Below are 17865 nucleotides of genomic sequence, written 5' to 3'. Positions count from 1 at the left end.
AATGGATTAAATGCTCCAACCAAAAGACACAGACTCGCTGAATGGATACAAAAACAAGACCCATATATATGCTGTCTACAAGAGACCCACTTCAGACCTAGGGACACATACAGACTGAAAGTGAGGGGATAGAAAAAGATATTCTATGCAAATGGAAATCAAAAGGAAGCTGGCGTAGCAATACTAATATAAGATAAAATAGACTTTAAAATAAAGAATGTTACAAGAGACAAGGACACTACATATTGATCAATGGATCAATCCAAGTAGAAGATATATCAGTTATAAATATATATGCACCCAACATAGGAGCACCTCAATACATAAGGCAACTGCTAACAGCTATAAAAGAGGAAACCGACAGTTTAACACAATAATAGTGGGGGACTTTAACACCTCACTTACACCAACGGACAGACCATCCAGACAGAAAAATAAGGAAACAAAAGCTTTAAATGACACAATAGACCAGATAGATTTAATTGATATTTATAGGACATTCCATCCCCAAACAGCAGGTTACACTTTCTTCTCAAGTGCGCACAGAACATTCTCCAGGACAGATCACATCTCGGGTCACAAATCAAGCCTCAGTAAATTTAAGAAAATTGAAATCATATCAAGCATCTTTTCTGACCACAATGCTATGAGATTAGAGAATTACAGGGAAAAAAACGTAAAAAACACAAACACATGGAGGCTAAACAATACGTTACTAAATAACCAAGAGATCACTGAAGAAATCAAAGAGGAAATCAAAAAATACCTAGAGACAAATGACAATGAAAACATGACAATCCAAAACCTATGGGATGCAGCAAAAGCAGTTCTACGAGGGAAGTTTATAGCTATACAAGCCTACCTCAAGAAACAAGAAAAATGTCAAATGAACAATCTAATGTTACATCTAAAGGAACTAGAGAAAGAAGAACAAACAAAACCCAAAGTTAGCAGAAGGAAAGAAATCATAAAGATCAGAGCAGAAATAAATGAAATAGAAACAAAGAAAACAATAGCAAAGATCAACGAAACTAAAAGCTGGTTCTTTGAGAAGATAAACAAACTTGATAAACCATTAGCCAGACTCATCAAGAAAAAGAGGGAGAGGACTCAAATCAATAAAATTAGAAATGAAAAAGGAGAAATTACAACAGACAACGCAGAAATACAAAGCATCCTAAGAGACTACTAAAAGCAACTCCATGCCAATAAAGTGTACAAGCTGGAAGAAATGGACAAATGCTTAGAAAGGTATAATCTTCCAAGACTGAACCAGGAAGAAATAGAAAATATGAACACACTAATCACAAGTAATGAAACTGAAACTGGGATTAAAAATATTCCAACAAACAAAAGTCCAGGACCAGATGGCTTCACAGGTGAATTCTATCAAACATTTAGAGAAGAGCTAACACTCATCCTTCTCAAACTCTTCCAAAAAATTGCGGAGGAAGGAACACTCCAAAACTCATTCTATGAGGCCACCATCACCCTGATACCAAAATCAGAGAAGATACTACAAAAAAAGAAAATTACAGACCAATATCACTGATGAATATAGATGCAAAAATCCTCAACAAAATACTAGCAAACAGAATCCAACAACACATTAAAAGGATCATACACCACTATCAAGTGGGATTTATCCCAGGGATGCAAGGATTCTTCAATATACGCAAATCAATCAATGTGATACACCATATTAACAAATTGAAGAATAAAAACCATATGATCATCTCAATAGATGCAAAAAAAGCTTTTGAAAGAATTCAACACCCATTTATGATAAAAACTCTCCAGCAAGTGGGCATAGAGGGAACCTGCTTCAACATAATAAAGGCCATATACGACAAACCCATAGCAAACGTCATTCTCAATGGTGAAAAACTGAAAGCATTTCCACTAAGATCGGGCATAAGACAATGATGTCCATTCTAGCCACTCTTATTCAACATAGTTTTGGAAGTCCTAGCCACGGCAATCAGAGAAGAAAAAGCAATAAGAGGAATACAAATTGGAAAAGAAGAAGTAAAACTGTCACTGCTTGCCGATGACATAATACAATACATAGAGAATCCTAAAGATGCCACCAGAAAACTACTAGAACTAATCAATGAATTTGGTAAGGTTGCAGAATACAAAATTAATGCACAGAAGTCTCTGGCATTCCTATACACCAACAACAAAAAATCAGAAAGAGAAATTAAGGGAACACTCCCATTTACCATTGCAACAAAAAGAATAAAATACCTAGGAATAAACCTATCTAAGGAGGCAGAAGACTTGTACTCAGAAAACTATAAAACACTGATGAAAGAAATCAAAGATGACATAAATAGATGGAGAAATACATCATGCTCTTGGATTGGAAGAATTAATATTGTGAAAATGGCTATACTACCCAAAGCAATCTACAGATTCAATGCAATCCCTATCAAACTACCAATGGCATTCTTCACAGAATTAGAACAAAAAGTTTTACAGTTTGTATGGAAACACAAAAGACCCCAAATAGCCAAAGCAATCTTGAGAAAGAAAAACGGAGTTGGAGGAATCAGGCTCCCTGACTTCAAACTATACCACAAAGCTACAGTAAACAAGACAGAATGGTACTGGCACAAAAACAGAAATATAGATCAATGGTACAGGATAGAATGCCCAGTGATAAACCCACACACGTATGGGCACCTAATTTATGACAAAGGAGGCAAAAACATAAAATGGAGAAAAGACAGACTCTTCAATAGGTGGTGCTGGGAAAACTGGACAGCTACATGTAAAAGAATGAATTTAGAACACTACCTAGCACCATACACAAAAGTAAACTCCAAATGGATTGAAGACTTAAATGTAAGACCAGACACTATAAAACTCTTAGAGGAAAACATAGGAAAAACACTCTTTGACATAAACCACAGCAAGATCTTTTATGACCCACCTCCTAGAGTAACGGAAATAAAACCAAAAATAAACAAATGGGACTTAATTAAACTTAAAAGCTTTTGCACAGCAAAGGAAACCATAAACAGGACAAAAGGACAACCCTCAGAATGGGAGAAAATATTTGCAAATGAAACAACAGACAAAGGATTAATCTCTAAAATATACAAACACCTCATGAGGCTCAATATCAAAAAAAACAATGCAGTTAAAAAGTGGGTGGAAGATCTAAATAGACATTTCACCTAGGAAGACATACATATGGACAAGAGGCACATGAAAAGATGCTCAACATTACTAATTATTAGAGAAATGCAAATCAAAACTACAATGAGATATCACCTCACACCATTCAGAATGGCCATTATCAAAAAATCTAGAAACAATAAATGCTGGAAAGGGTGTGGTAAAAAGGGAACCCTCTTGCACTGTTGGTGGGAATGTAAATTGATACAACCACTATGGAAAACAGTATGGAGGTTCCTTAAAAAACTAAAAATAGAAATACCATATGACCCAGCAATCCCACTACTGGGCATATACCCTGAGAAGATCATAATTCAAAAAGACACATGTACCACAATGTTCATTGCAGCTATTTACAATAGCCAGGCCATGGAACCAACCTAAATGCCCATCAACAGATGAATGGATAAAGAAGACATGGCACATATACACAATGGAATATTACTCAGCCATGAAAAGAAACGAAATTGAGTTATTTGTAGTGAGGTGGATGGACCTAGAGTCTGTCATACAGAGTGAAGTAAGTCAGAAAGAGAAAAACATATACTGTATGCTAACACATATATATGGAATCTAAAAAATAAAATGGTACTGATGAACCTAGTTGCAGGGCAGAAATAAAGAGGTAGACATAGATAATGGACTTGAGGACATGGGGCGGGAGGGCGAAGCTGGGGTGATGTGAGAGTAGCATCGACATATATACACTACCGCATTTAAAACAGTTGGGTGCTGGGAAGCAGCAGCATAGAACAGGGAGATCAGCTCAGTGCTTTGCAATGACCTAGAGGGGTGGGATAGGGAGGATGGGAGGGAGGCTCAAGAGGCAGGGGACATGGAGACATGTGTATGCATATGGCTGATTCGCTTTGTTGTGCAACAGACACTAACAGTATCGTGAAGCAATTATACTCCAATAAAGATTAAGAAAAAAAAGATTTCTTTTAAATATATAAATATCTCAATCCTGGAAATTAATCCGTACAAATAATTCAAGAGAAGAAGATTCTACGTTTAAAGATAGTCATTACAGGACTTCCCTAGTGGTGCAGTAGTTAAGAATCCACCTGCCAATGCAGGGGTCATGGGTTCGAGCCCTGGTCCAGGAAGATCCCACATGCTGCAGAGCAACTAAGCCCGTGCACCACAACTACTGAGCCTGCACTCTAGTGCCCGTGAGCCACAACTACTGAGCCATGTTCTACATCTACTGAAGCCTGTGTGCCTAAAGCCCATGCTCTGCAACAAGAGAAGCCACCGTAACGAGAAGCCAAGCGCACCACAACAGTAGAGTTGTGGTAGCCACAAGAGTAGCCCCTGCGCGCCACAAGTAGAGAAAGCCCGTGTGCAGCAACGAAGAACCAATGCAGCCATAATCACAAGTAATGAAACTGAAACTGGGATTAAAAATATTCCAACAAACAAAAGTCCAGGACCAGATGGCTTCACAGGTGAATTCTATCAAACATTTAGAGAAGAGCTAACACTCATCCTTCTCAAACTCTTCCAAAAAATTGCGGAGGAAGGAACACTCCAAAACTCATTCTATGAGGCCACCATCACCCTGATACCAAAATCAGAGAAGATACTACAAAAAAAGAAAATTACAGACCAATATCACTGATGAATATAGATGCAAAAATCCTCAACAAAATACTAGCAAACAGAATCCAACAACACATTAAAAGGATCATACACCACTATCAAGTGGGATTTATCCCAGGGATGCAAGGATTCTTCAATATACGCAAATCAATCAATGTGATACACCATATTAACAAATTGAAGAATAAAAACCATATGATCATCTCAATAGATGCAAAAAAAGCTTTTGAAAGAATTCAACACCCATTTATGATAAAAACTCTCCAGCAAGTGGGCATAGAGGGAACCTGCTTCAACATAATAAAGGCCATATACGACAAACCCATAGCAAACGTCATTCTCAATGGTGAAAAACTGAAAGCATTTCCACTAAGATCGGGCATAAGACAATGATGTCCATTCTAGCCACTCTTATTCAACATAGTTTTGGAAGTCCTAGCCACGGCAATCAGAGAAGAAAAAGCAATAAGAGGAATACAAATTGGAAAAGAAGAAGTAAAACTGTCACTGCTTGCCGATGACATAATACAATACATAGAGAATCCTAAAGATGCCACCAGAAAACTACTAGAACTAATCAATGAATTTGGTAAGGTTGCAGAATACAAAATTAATGCACAGAAGTCTCTGGCATTCCTATACACCAACAACAAAAAATCAGAAAGAGAAATTAAGGGAACACTCCCATTTACCATTGCAACAAAAAGAATAAAATACCTAGGAATAAACCTATCTAAGGAGGCAGAAGACTTGTACTCAGAAAACTATAAAACACTGATGAAAGAAATCAAAGATGACATAAATAGATGGAGAAATACATCATGCTCTTGGATTGGAAGAATTAATATTGTGAAAATGGCTATACTACCCAAAGCAATCTACAGATTCAATGCAATCCCTATCAAACTACCAATGGCATTCTTCACAGAATTAGAACAAAAAGTTTTACAGTTTGTATGGAAACACAAAAGACCCCAAATAGCCAAAGCAATCTTGAGAAAGAAAAACGGAGTTGGAGGAATCAGGCTCCCTGACTTCAAACTATACCACAAAGCTACAGTAAACAAGACAGAATGGTACTGGCACAAAAACAGAAATATAGATCAATGGTACAGGATAGAATGCCCAGTGATAAACCCACACACGTATGGGCACCTAATTTATGACAAAGGAGGCAAAAACATAAAATGGAGAAAAGACAGACTCTTCAATAGGTGGTGCTGGGAAAACTGGACAGCTACATGTAAAAGAATGAATTTAGAACACTACCTAGCACCATACACAAAAGTAAACTCCAAATGGATTGAAGACTTAAATGTAAGACCAGACACTATAAAACTCTTAGAGGAAAACATAGGAAAAACACTCTTTGACATAAACCACAGCAAGATCTTTTATGACCCACCTCCTAGAGTAACGGAAATAAAACCAAAAATAAACAAATGGGACTTAATTAAACTTAAAAGCTTTTGCACAGCAAAGGAAACCATAAACAGGACAAAAGGACAACCCTCAGAATGGGAGAAAATATTTGCAAATGAAACAACAGACAAAGGATTAATCTCTAAAATATACAAACACCTCATGAGGCTCAATATCAAAAAAAACAATGCAGTTAAAAAGTGGGTGGAAGATCTAAATAGACATTTCACCTAGGAAGACATACATATGGACAAGAGGCACATGAAAAGATGCTCAACATTACTAATTATTAGAGAAATGCAAATCAAAACTACAATGAGATATCACCTCACACCATTCAGAATGGCCATTATCAAAAAATCTAGAAACAATAAATGCTGGAAAGGGTGTGGTAAAAAGGGAACCCTCTTGCACTGTTGGTGGGAATGTAAATTGATACAACCACTATGGAAAACAGTATGGAGGTTCCTTAAAAAACTAAAAATAGAAATACCATATGACCCAGCAATCCCACTACTGGGCATATACCCTGAGAAGATCATAATTCAAAAAGACACATGTACCACAATGTTCATTGCAGCTATTTACAATAGCCAGGCCATGGAACCAACCTAAATGCCCATCAACAGATGAATGGATAAAGAAGACATGGCACATATACACAATGGAATATTACTCAGCCATGAAAAGAAACGAAATTGAGTTATTTGTAGTGAGGTGGATGGACCTAGAGTCTGTCATACAGAGTGAAGTAAGTCAGAAAGAGAAAAACATATACTGTATGCTAACACATATATATGGAATCTAAAAAATAAAATGGTACTGATGAACCTAGTTGCAGGGCAGAAATAAAGAGGTAGACATAGATAATGGACTTGAGGACATGGGGCGGGAGGGCGAAGCTGGGGTGATGTGAGAGTAGCATCGACATATATACACTACCGCATTTAAAACAGTTGGGTGCTGGGAAGCAGCAGCATAGAACAGGGAGATCAGCTCAGTGCTTTGCAATGACCTAGAGGGGTGGGATAGGGAGGATGGGAGGGAGGCTCAAGAGGCAGGGGACATGGAGACATGTGTATGCATATGGCTGATTCGCTTTGTTGTGCAACAGACACTAACAGTATCGTGAAGCAATTATACTCCAATAAAGATTAAGAAAAAAAAGATTTCTTTTAAATATATAAATATCTCAATCCTGGAAATTAATCCGTACAAATAATTCAAGAGAAGAAGATTCTACGTTTAAAGATAGTCATTACAGGACTTCCCTAGTGGTGCAGTAGTTAAGAATCCACCTGCCAATGCAGGGGTCATGGGTTCGAGCCCTGGTCCAGGAAGATCCCACATGCTGCAGAGCAACTAAGCCCGTGCACCACAACTACTGAGCCTGCACTCTAGTGCCCGTGAGCCACAACTACTGAGCCATGTTCTACATCTACTGAAGCCTGTGTGCCTAAAGCCCATGCTCTGCAACAAGAGAAGCCACCGTAACGAGAAGCCAAGCGCACCACAACAGTAGAGTTGTGGTAGCCACAAGAGTAGCCCCTGCGCGCCACAAGTAGAGAAAGCCCGTGTGCAGCAACGAAGAACCAATGCAGCCACAAATAAATAAATTAATTAATTAATTTAAAAAAATAGTCATTACAACACTACTAAGACACCAGAAGTAATCTAACTATACTATTACAAGCACATTTATTGCAGTTGTTTTCAGTATTTGGTACTATAATGCTTCAATGAACATATTCAGGCATATAATCCATTATAATTTGTTTACATAAAGAAAGCCCTAATGGAATAAGTGATATTATTTAAATTATTATTATAAAATTATGAAACAACATGGAGAAATGCTTAAATAAAAAAAGGAATTTCAGATATACTATAACTTTTGTATTCATAAATATTAATAAATGTAGAAAAATATTGGTAGGGCAAAGTTTTTGTTGCATTAGGTTAAGAAGGTAATAGATTACAAATGACATTTTATGCAAAGTCTTCTTATTGTCTTTACATTAAAAAAAAGAAAAATATAATAACCTAATACATCTTCAAGCACTTATTCAAGTGATATATTCCCTCTGCTTCAAAAATCACTTCCCAAGATACCCAGATGGTTTGGTTCTTCACTTAACTCAGGAGTCTGCTTAAGAGAACAACTGATCAGATCACCCTATTTCAAACAGAACCTTGTCACTCTCCCCACAACCTCTCCTAACACATAGAGCAAGTTAGTTAATTAGTTAGTTGGCTAGTTTGATTATTGTCTGTCTTTCTCACTAGCATACATGCACCATGAAGGCAGGAACTTTGTTTTTTGTTATTGTCTCCCTAGTACCTAGAATAGTAACTGACACACACATAGTAGCTCCTCAATAAATATTTAACGAATGAGCAGACATGTGAACAATATTACAATAGCAAAATTGAGACCATCAGCTTCAGAAGAGGGTTGCCCCACTTCAAGATGAACTAGAACATGTATAAACAGGTGAAATTTTCTGGAAGAAACTCTCTTTAGCATTTACAAGGAGAGTCTACCTAAAATGAAGAGGACTATTAGCAATCCCATTTGTGCAGGGAAGCACTTTGTACTGGTTCCAACTGAGGGCTCTCCCTACAGTATTAAATCAAAATTAGATTCTTCACAGCATTCCTCCCATTTTGCAAGTGAGAAAAGGGAAGCTCCAAGAAATTACATATAACCAATGTCAGTGGAAGAGCTGAAATTCAAATCTAGGCCTAACTTCAAAGCCTAACTTGGATGTCACACCCCTAGCTTAAATGCATTCTGACCTTGACCTCTCTGTGGGAACTGAGAGTATTAGCTGAGCCCAAATATCATAACCCAATAACTTTGTAAATATGAGAGCTCTCTAACTGTGCCCCACCAAAATAGCGTGTAAGCAAAACATTCACTGTGCATTCGAAAGCAGCCCATCCAAGAAACATTATTTCTAGAAATACGCTTTGACAGTAGCAGCCAGACCCAAAACACGCAATAGGAGTAGCCAGGTTTGGGACCCAAATCGTGTAGCTGCAGTGGTCTGTTATCTGCGGTCACTTTTTGACATGCCTTACCTTGTTCAACTATGCTTTCTTTGAAAAGCAGACAATTTAATAGACTTCTGAGGTCTCTATATCTAAGAATGTAAACTAATAATTTTATAAGCTGTCCTGTATTCTTTTCTACCCCTGACACACAGAAGAGCTCACTTTGCTTTTTCACTTTATCGAAGAATGTCTAGAGTCTGATCAAGTACAAAACTGAAAGCAGGCATGGGGGTTCCCTGGTGGCACAGTGGATAAGAATCTGCCTGCCAGTGCAGGGTACACAGGTTCAATCCCTGGCCCAGGAAGATCCCACATGCTGTGGAGCAACTGAGCCCCTGTGCCACAACTATGGAGCCTGCACTCTAGAGCCCATGAGCCACAACTACTGAGCCCGTGTGCCACAACTACTGAAGCCCGTGTGCCTAGAGCCCGTGTTCCGCAGCAAGAGTAGCCCCCGCTCACCGCAATTAGAGAAAGCCCGTGCGCAGTAACGAAGACCCAACGCAGCCATACATACATACATAAATAAGTAAATAAATAAATAAACTGAAAGCAGGCAGTCCTCCTATTTAAGAAAAACAAACCAACACCCACAACCATCTTTCTTGCTTTTGTGTGGCACACAAACTATAATGTGCATCCATCACCTGGAGAGTTTGTCAGTATGCTGACTGCTGGGCCCCAGCCCACCCAGAGTTTCTGATTCAGTAGGTTTGGGATGGGGCTCGAAAATTTGCATTCTTGACAAGTCCCCAAGGTGAAGCTGATGCTTCATAAAGCAAATGGCGTAAAACTGTGCTTGCCTATAAGTAGGCGTTACTTGAGAAAATTATAAGACATTCCGACTGACCTAGGAATGACACTCATCTAGGCATTTACAGGGTATCTGGTCTCAAGAATGAGACAGCGGAGAAGTAACAGCCTCCGTTTCAACTCAGGTGAGTCTCAGGAGAGGAATCAAAAGCAATCAGCCAAACTTGCTGTGATACCCCTGCATTTAGTAATCCAATAAACTGAGGAAGTTACAGCACTAACTTTCCTGGAGGCTCTCTCTGGGGCCAATTACCTCTGGAGGATGGATGAGAAACACTAACAATTAAAAGTGCCTTAGAGGGAAGAAGGGTGTTTATACTCTGGTGAGGCTCTTAGCCACAGGGGAAATTAGGGAGCACCTGCATGGCCTGGATAATGAACAATGAAAAGGAAAGACATAGGCACTGAGGATGCTAAGGCCCAATGTGCTTAGAAACTTGAACCTTAAAGAGGAATTCCCTGAACTGAAACAAAAATGCAGACGAATTTAATTTCCCAGGAGGCTCAGTAGTTAAGCTGTCATTACAGAAACTTTGTGTGTGACTATGTGACTTGGGGCAAGGCAGGATGCCTTGGACTAATTAATGGACTAACCATATGGCAGGGGACCCATTTGCAGAAAACAAAGGATGAAAACAAAAATACAACCCAAGAGGAGCTTCTGATTAGTAAATGGCCTTTTCTGTTACTTGTCTCAATAAGTATGTTTTAGGTGTGGCTTCATATTTTCATGTAAAGTCATAAATGACCAAATCAGCCTTGTCTGGTTAGAAGGGGTCCAAGTCAAAAACAGTAAGAACTAGCTACCTTCATGGCACTTTCTGATCATCCTATGAATAGGGTATTTTTCTTTTGTATCTAACTTACGTCTCTTCTTGAAATATGTCTGCATCCTGTTATTCTGCTCTCAGGCAACTTCCACATCATAACCATCTGTGAGCAGTATTCACTTGATGACTGTTCTACTCAAAAAACCCTCAGACTTCTAAGGCTACCAGTGCAATATAAACTGACCATGACTTAGATTAAATCTCAGTGAAAAATGCTGCTTAACCAAAGTGCAAAATCTAAAACTGAAAGACCTAATGATTTGTGAAAAGCATTGAACAAGCTTCAGTGAGCAAGCACATTACTACAAAGCACTTTGACAATGGATTTTATCCGTGCTACTCTATTCAGGTCTGTCTTCAAATAAAGTGTACCGTGTTGGTGCCAAGAAAGTAAAGAGACAGCAACAGCAGAAGAGGGATTGAGTCTCTGTCAAGGGGCAGTTATGATGGCGCAGAACAAAACATGGAACTTGCTGAAATGAGACCTGAATTTAAATTCCAATTCTTTGATTTTCTAGTTGCATGACTTTAAAAAAATCACTTTACCTCCCTGATGCTCAGTGTTTCCATCTATAACTTGGTAAAATGTGGGATAAAATTATTCTCTCAAAGTTGTCGTGGGGATTAAATGAATAATAGTTAGGAATATACAAAATAACCTGCCTGATATTTAGGACCTGACCTCCAGGAGAATGGCACAACACACAGGTTTATCTTCACGCCTTCTTGAAAAATCACCACAATAGTTAAAGAATTATTTAAAACAGAAAGACTCATAGGACAAAAGAGAAAAGGAAAGGACATGCCACAGATGAGATATCAATAAAATTCTCCAAAATTTAAAGTAGGTATTAGAGTGGCATGTAGCTTGGCAGAAAGAAAAAACAAGCTGAAACCTAAATCTCTGAAGAGGGGAGGTGCCAATAAAACTCAAGCCAGCCTGAGCTCCAAAACATCAAAGGGGCTCAGGAACTGAATGCATAAAATAGTCTTCAAGGCTGAAAACAGGATTGGTTGAAAGTCTGAAGAGCTGTCAGAAAATCAGATCTCTCATCTTACCATAAGATGCAGTGATTATTTCTATAAATTTCAAACCAGAGGGTCTCATTGATCAGGGATACTGGACATCATAAGAAAAGAAGTCAAGCTTTCTACTAAAAATTGAGAATTAAATAAAAGTTGGCATGCTGAATGGTGAAAACCCCATCACCCAATCTCTTTTACTAACTTTTGTAATGTCAACAAAGGAGAATATCTCTTTGGTAAAATTTATTCAAGATGAAAGACCTAAAATATTAATAGTCAGGGGTCCCGCAGCAAAATGGCCAGAGCACCCTACCTGAGTACCATATAGTTGAGTCCACCAGTCAACACGTTCTGCCTTACCCACAGAGCTTCCAGTTAGCATGTTAGTGTCTCAATTATTCTTAAATAAAAAATGGGCAACCAAAGGTCAGCAGCATTTGGCAAAGACCATTGTAACAAGATATAAGGCATCAGGATGTAACAGACGTCAAAGTTCAAAGCGGGCTGCAAGACATCGCTCAAAGTAGATAGCCACGGACTATTTGCACAAATCTTGAACTCCTCACTCACACCTAGGATATAAAGCAGGTAAAGAGAAGGGGAAATTGAGAGAGGGATTTCTTTGGAGAAAACTGTGCTATGTGTGCTCCACCACCACCACCAAGAAGCGTGCAGTATGGTTCCGGCTAACCTCAAGTCAAGAGAGGGAATTCCATGGGATCACTCAGAGATCTGGGTATGTGTCCCCTGCCATGAGCGGGATACAGTTCATGGTACTTGATTCATCCCAGGTGAGCATCTGGCTGAAGGGGCCTATGGCAGCTGAATAGAGTGATGCGCCTGAAATTAACTGCAGTCCCCGCTGACTGCAAGAGAAATATGCAAGTTTCCCATGGTCCATGTTTGAAACTATGAGTGAGAGAGTTAATCTGGAACCATTATAATCATTTCTAAGTGATCACCTCGAGGGAACAATGAAAATCCTGCAGAAAAGAGCCTCTGTGGAACGGATCCTCAATGATCCATGTACTAAGGGGAGAACGGCCAGCCAAGACATGTAAAGGGCCACCAAGAATTTGTAATTGGATCCGGACTGAATCCACAAAAACATCCAAGTAAAAAAGGAAAGTCAGAGTTAAATATCTGCCAGGCCCAGAGAGCACAAAGCAAATTAGACAAGTTAGAACCTTCCTGCCCTCCAGTCTCACCTCTTCCACCCCTGTTTCAACCCTGGCAGGGCCAGCTATCAAGATTAGCAATGGGTATGAGAGTGGAAGCAAGAAAGGACCAATGAAAGGCCACAACCCCCTTCCCTGGCCTCCTGCAGCTTAAAGGCCCCACCAGGGGAGAGAGTAGCTGTCACTTTAAAGCTGGAAAGCTTTAGCTCTTACACAGACTGAATTACCTAAGGACTTAGATTTGTGTTTTGTGTCTTAAATTGACTTTCTACTTAGAAGGGTTTATTAAGAACAATAAAAAAAGACATGGGGCTGCCCAAATCTTTATTTAGAAGAAAACTTTTCCCACTGAGTTAATTCTAAAAGGACAGGTACAGAAAAAATAAAGAAGTTTTCTGATTCCATGCATGAATCATATTTGTTCAAAAGAAACATGAAGAGAAGTCAGAAAAAAATCAAGGAAATTCAGAAAACAGAAGGAAAAAAAGCTTGCAAAAGGGGAAAAACAGGTCACATAGAAAGGATCAGGAACAAGAACAAAATTTTAAGAAAAAACTTCTCAACCATGGAAGCTGGAAGACAGTGAAGCAATGTCTTCAGAATGATGAAGGGAAATAGTTTCCACCTAGAATTCTATGTCAGGGCAACTTAAGGTAGACAAAATATTCTCAAATATTCAAGGTTTCAAAACTTTTACCTCCTATTCATTCTTTCTCAGAAGCTACTGGAGGTGTGCTCCACCAAAATAAAGGCAATAACATGTATTGAAAGATAGAGGGAAATAGTAAAAATAATTCCCAAGATAGCGGCCCAGAATAATGGCTTCTCAGCAGGCCTGAGGAGAAACCGTTTTAGGCAGGAGCAGAAGGGTCAAAGCCTCCTGGACAGATGTGTCTCCAAGAAGAGACATCTTCATGGAACTGACATATTACCAGATGTGGCTGGCCCTTTTGAGAAGGCTTTCACAGCTCTGTCAGATAAATTAGTGATAAGTACAATGAAAATTAAGCTAATGAAAAAGGGATCCAAATATTAACTTCAGGAAGAAACAAATGTATATGAAAAGGACACCATGATAATGGTAATCATCATCATTACCAGCCTCCATGTGCCAGGCACTGCTGTAAACGCTATACTGATACTGTCTCTTAAAATCTTAATAATGACCCTAGAAGGTAAGCATTATTATTAGGTCCATTTTACTCATGAGGAAAGTGAGGTACAAAGAGGTTAAATGACTTGAACAACATCACATAGCTGATAAATACCACAGCGCAGATTTGAACCCCAAAATCCATGCTCTACTATATCAGTTTGTTACATGGCTCAGCTGTGCGCAATATTTATGTGACTGTCAACATATACACACTGAATACTGATCTGACCTATAGTTATGACCTAATTATAACTGAGAGAATGGGGGAGGAATTATGTTGGGGGTAGGTGGGGTAGCAATAAAATTTCTAAATCCTCATCTCTCCTGGTAGAAAGTTAATACATAATGGTTAAAACTGGGGGAAAAAAATCAGTATATAGTAATATATTATTTAAAACATACAAATGAATAATAGAGGAAGCTAAAAGATTTACAGAGGAGAACTGGATTGGGCAGTGGAAAAAGGAAACGCAAGGGACTGTTCTTTTTAATATTACTCTTGAAGTAATATTTGCATTTTTAAACTATGCATTTGTACTTCTTTGATTAAAAAAGTCAACTTAAACAAAATTCATCAACGTTGGAGAAAGGTAGGGAGGGATGGCATTTGGTACTGAAATGGGCACTTGGATGGTAGAGGCAAGAACCAGGACCAACAGAGCAGATCAGGGAAAAGCTCTGCTGGCCTTCTTGTAGCCACCCTGGGCCATACCTTCTTCACCAAACACCTCTCCACAGTGAGCACAGAAGAAGTGCCCTGGGTGCCAGGTTTGGTTCATGGCCGTCAACACTTTCTGGAAAAGAAACACACCGGACAGATTAAAATGCTACAGAGCTGTAAAACATGACCCCAGCTCTAAGTGAGGAGTAAAAGCTACATGAAAGCAGGGGGAAGGGCAATTTACTTACATCCAGGATGGGAGCAGCACAGTAAGCACAGCGTGGAGAAAAAAGGTTGTGGTAGTCCTTGGGGCAGTAGGCCAAGCCACTCCGCTCAAAGAAGGGACTGGAGCCAATCTCCTTTTTGCAGTGAGCACAGACGAAGTGCTCCGGATGCCATGCTTGCCCTAGAGCATGGATCACCTGGAGAACAAAACAAAGCCTGGCAAGTGGGGGCCCAGTTGGGGGCTCTAGGGTCCATAGGGGGTACGACTCTGGAGGGCGCTCTTCCAACAGTATTCCATGTAAACGACTCCCCCTGGAGTTACACAACACTGAGGCCTAGACCTAGGTTCTACCCATGTGGTCTCTTGTCTGTACTTTATGGATAGTAAAACAGTGCCCAACTTTCCTGAGTGATCACACTGAGAAAAGCCTATAAATGATCATTTCCACTATACTGCCCCAGAGGATGGGAGAAACAAAATAGAGCATAGTAGTGATGGACAAGAGATAACTAACTATATCTTGGCATGGAAGGGATCCCTGGAAGAGGAGAAGGCCAATGACAGTTTTTATTCCTCTGATCTGAACACCTCATCTCACACCCCATGCAAAATCAGGTCTCAAAGCCCTTTATTATGGTTTTGGTGAAGGATGATGCCCGAGCAGGAGTCTGTGGCCATGATATGGAACCGAGTGCAGCTAAAAATCGAAATCAATTGATTTACACCCAGAATGTTTGAACAGAGGGAGCAGTGAGAAAGTTCCTCTGGGTGAAGGCCGTACAAGAAAATGGTTAAGAGCTCAAACTCGGGAACCAGACTCTCCTGGGTTTGGATCTTACCTCTACCTCCTACTAGACCCTGGACATGTCAGTTAATGACCCTGAGTCCTCGGGTTCCTCATCTTTATAAAGGGCTTGTGACCACTGAAGGGCTAATGTGACCATTAAATAAAGGAATACTTGTAAAGTGCTTTGTTCAGTGCCTGGAGCACTGTAAGGGATCAGTAACTATTACTAAACGGTCTTACAATATAAGGAGAAAGAGCAATCCTTAGTGGGATGGAGACAGACATACACACAGACATAGACGGCTGTAGGATCAACGTCTTGGCCTATCCCACCTTTCCAGCAATCGGTTTCCAGCAGGAAACACAATGGCCCTTGGGCACTGTCGCAATTCCAAGGTTCTGCAGTTCCTGCTCCAAACCCCCCAGCATTGAGTCCAGGGAGGCCTTGTGATCCTGTTTGTCTGGTAAGTGTTTCTTGCTTGTATCTGCTTTCACTGTAACCTGCATCAAGAAGAGAACCATAAAGAGAATCATCCTCACTGGCATCTTCTGCATGATCCCTTAGTCTTTCGCTAACCTTCCTCCAAGGCACTGGGAGAATCTAACATTGTAACACCAATAAAAAGGCTTTCATTTCCTTTTCATTCTAAGTTCCTCAGGGCAAATGAAATCTGACTAATCTTCCTCTGTTTGCAAATCTTTTCTGGCAATAGGAAATTGAATATATGAAGATGATACTTTATCTCTTACGATGACTACAGTTCAACAATTAACCTTATCTTCTTTTTATTCATTTATTTTGCAATATTTATTGGGCACCTGGTTTGTGCCAGTCACTGCTCTAGGCTCTTGGTATAGAACAATGTACAAGAACAACCAAGTGTCTGCCATCATGCAGTTTACATTCTCTGGGTAATAGACAATAAGCAATTAAAGAAATAAATATATGATGTATATCTCAGGTGGAGATAAGATATAAGTTATATATTGAGACAAATGACAGAGGGTGGAATGGAGAGGAAAAACTGATTTAGATGAGGGTGATCAGAGAAGGCTCTCTAAGGAGGTGATATCTGAGCAGATATTTGAGTGATGCACTGACATCTAGAAATATTGATATTTGTGGGAAAAGCATTCCAGAGGGAAGGAAGGCCCAGAGGAAGGAGACAGTCTGATACATAAAAAGAAAAGTAAAAAAGGTCAGTAGGGCTAGAGCAGAGGGAGTGAGTCAGGAAAGAATGATGGAAAAAGAGGCAAAGATCACATAGGGCCTCAGGATAAAAGCTGCAGTTTTATTCCAAGGGTGATGGAACCATTTTGTTTCAAGCATGAGAGTGAAAGAATCTGATTTACAAGATCCTTGTGGTAGCCGAGTGAGGAATTAGGTGTGGGCAAGCCACAGTGGAATTAGAGGCATTAGTTAGGCAGGAGACCATTATAACAGCTCAAACCAGAAATGACTTGGACCAGTGTCAGTGGAGAAGGCGGTGAGAAGTTGTCAGATAAGACTTGCTGATGAATTGGATTTATTAAAGCAAAACTCCAAAACAGTTATTATAAAACGTTCAAAGGAAAAACCTCAAATTATAAAACAACAAATTACAAATTGCCCAACTTATCCTTCGTCAACTCTTGTCCTGAGATTCCATCTCTCTCAGCTCCTTTCCAACTGGGCTACTGCAACCATCTAATACTTCCTGATGGAAAAACCTCAAATTATAAAACAACAAATTACAAATTGCCCAACTTATCCTTCGTCAACTCTTGTCCTGAGATTCCATCTCTCTCAGCTCCTTTCCAACTGGGCTACTGCAACCATCTAATACTTCCTGATCAGAGAACTACAATGATTCTCCATTGCTCCAGCATGGAAATTTTTTTTTTTTTTTTGCGGTACGCGGGCCTCTCACTGTTGTGG

At 39.5% G+C, this 17865-nt stretch overlaps 1 protein-coding gene across 2 annotated transcripts in view; it reads right to left on the bottom strand.

Annotated features, from left to right (window-relative positions):
* The window catches only part of LPXN (leupaxin), a 48304-nt gene that overhangs the window by 6322 nt on the left and 24117 nt on the right, over positions 1-17865 (bottom strand). For both annotated transcript variants that reach the window (XM_007455689.1, XM_007455688.1), the window contains exons 5-7: positions 16281-16448; positions 15183-15356; positions 14986-15067 (exon numbers count right to left, since the gene is read on the bottom strand). In XM_007455689.1, coding sequence (XP_007455751.1) covers positions 14986-15067; positions 15183-15356; positions 16281-16448 — 424 coding nt within the window. The remainder of the gene's footprint in view (positions 1-14985; positions 15068-15182; positions 15357-16280; positions 16449-17865) is intronic.

The sequence above is a fragment of the Lipotes vexillifer genome, unplaced genomic scaffold, assembly GCF_000442215.2.
Source record: "Lipotes vexillifer unplaced genomic scaffold, Lipotes_vexillifer_v1.1 scaffold977, whole genome shotgun sequence".
NCBI classification, from domain to species: Eukaryota; Metazoa; Chordata; class Mammalia; order Artiodactyla; family Lipotidae; genus Lipotes; species Lipotes vexillifer.
The sequence above is the reverse complement of the archived record's forward strand: the minus strand, read 5'-3'. Positions and strand labels throughout refer to the sequence as shown.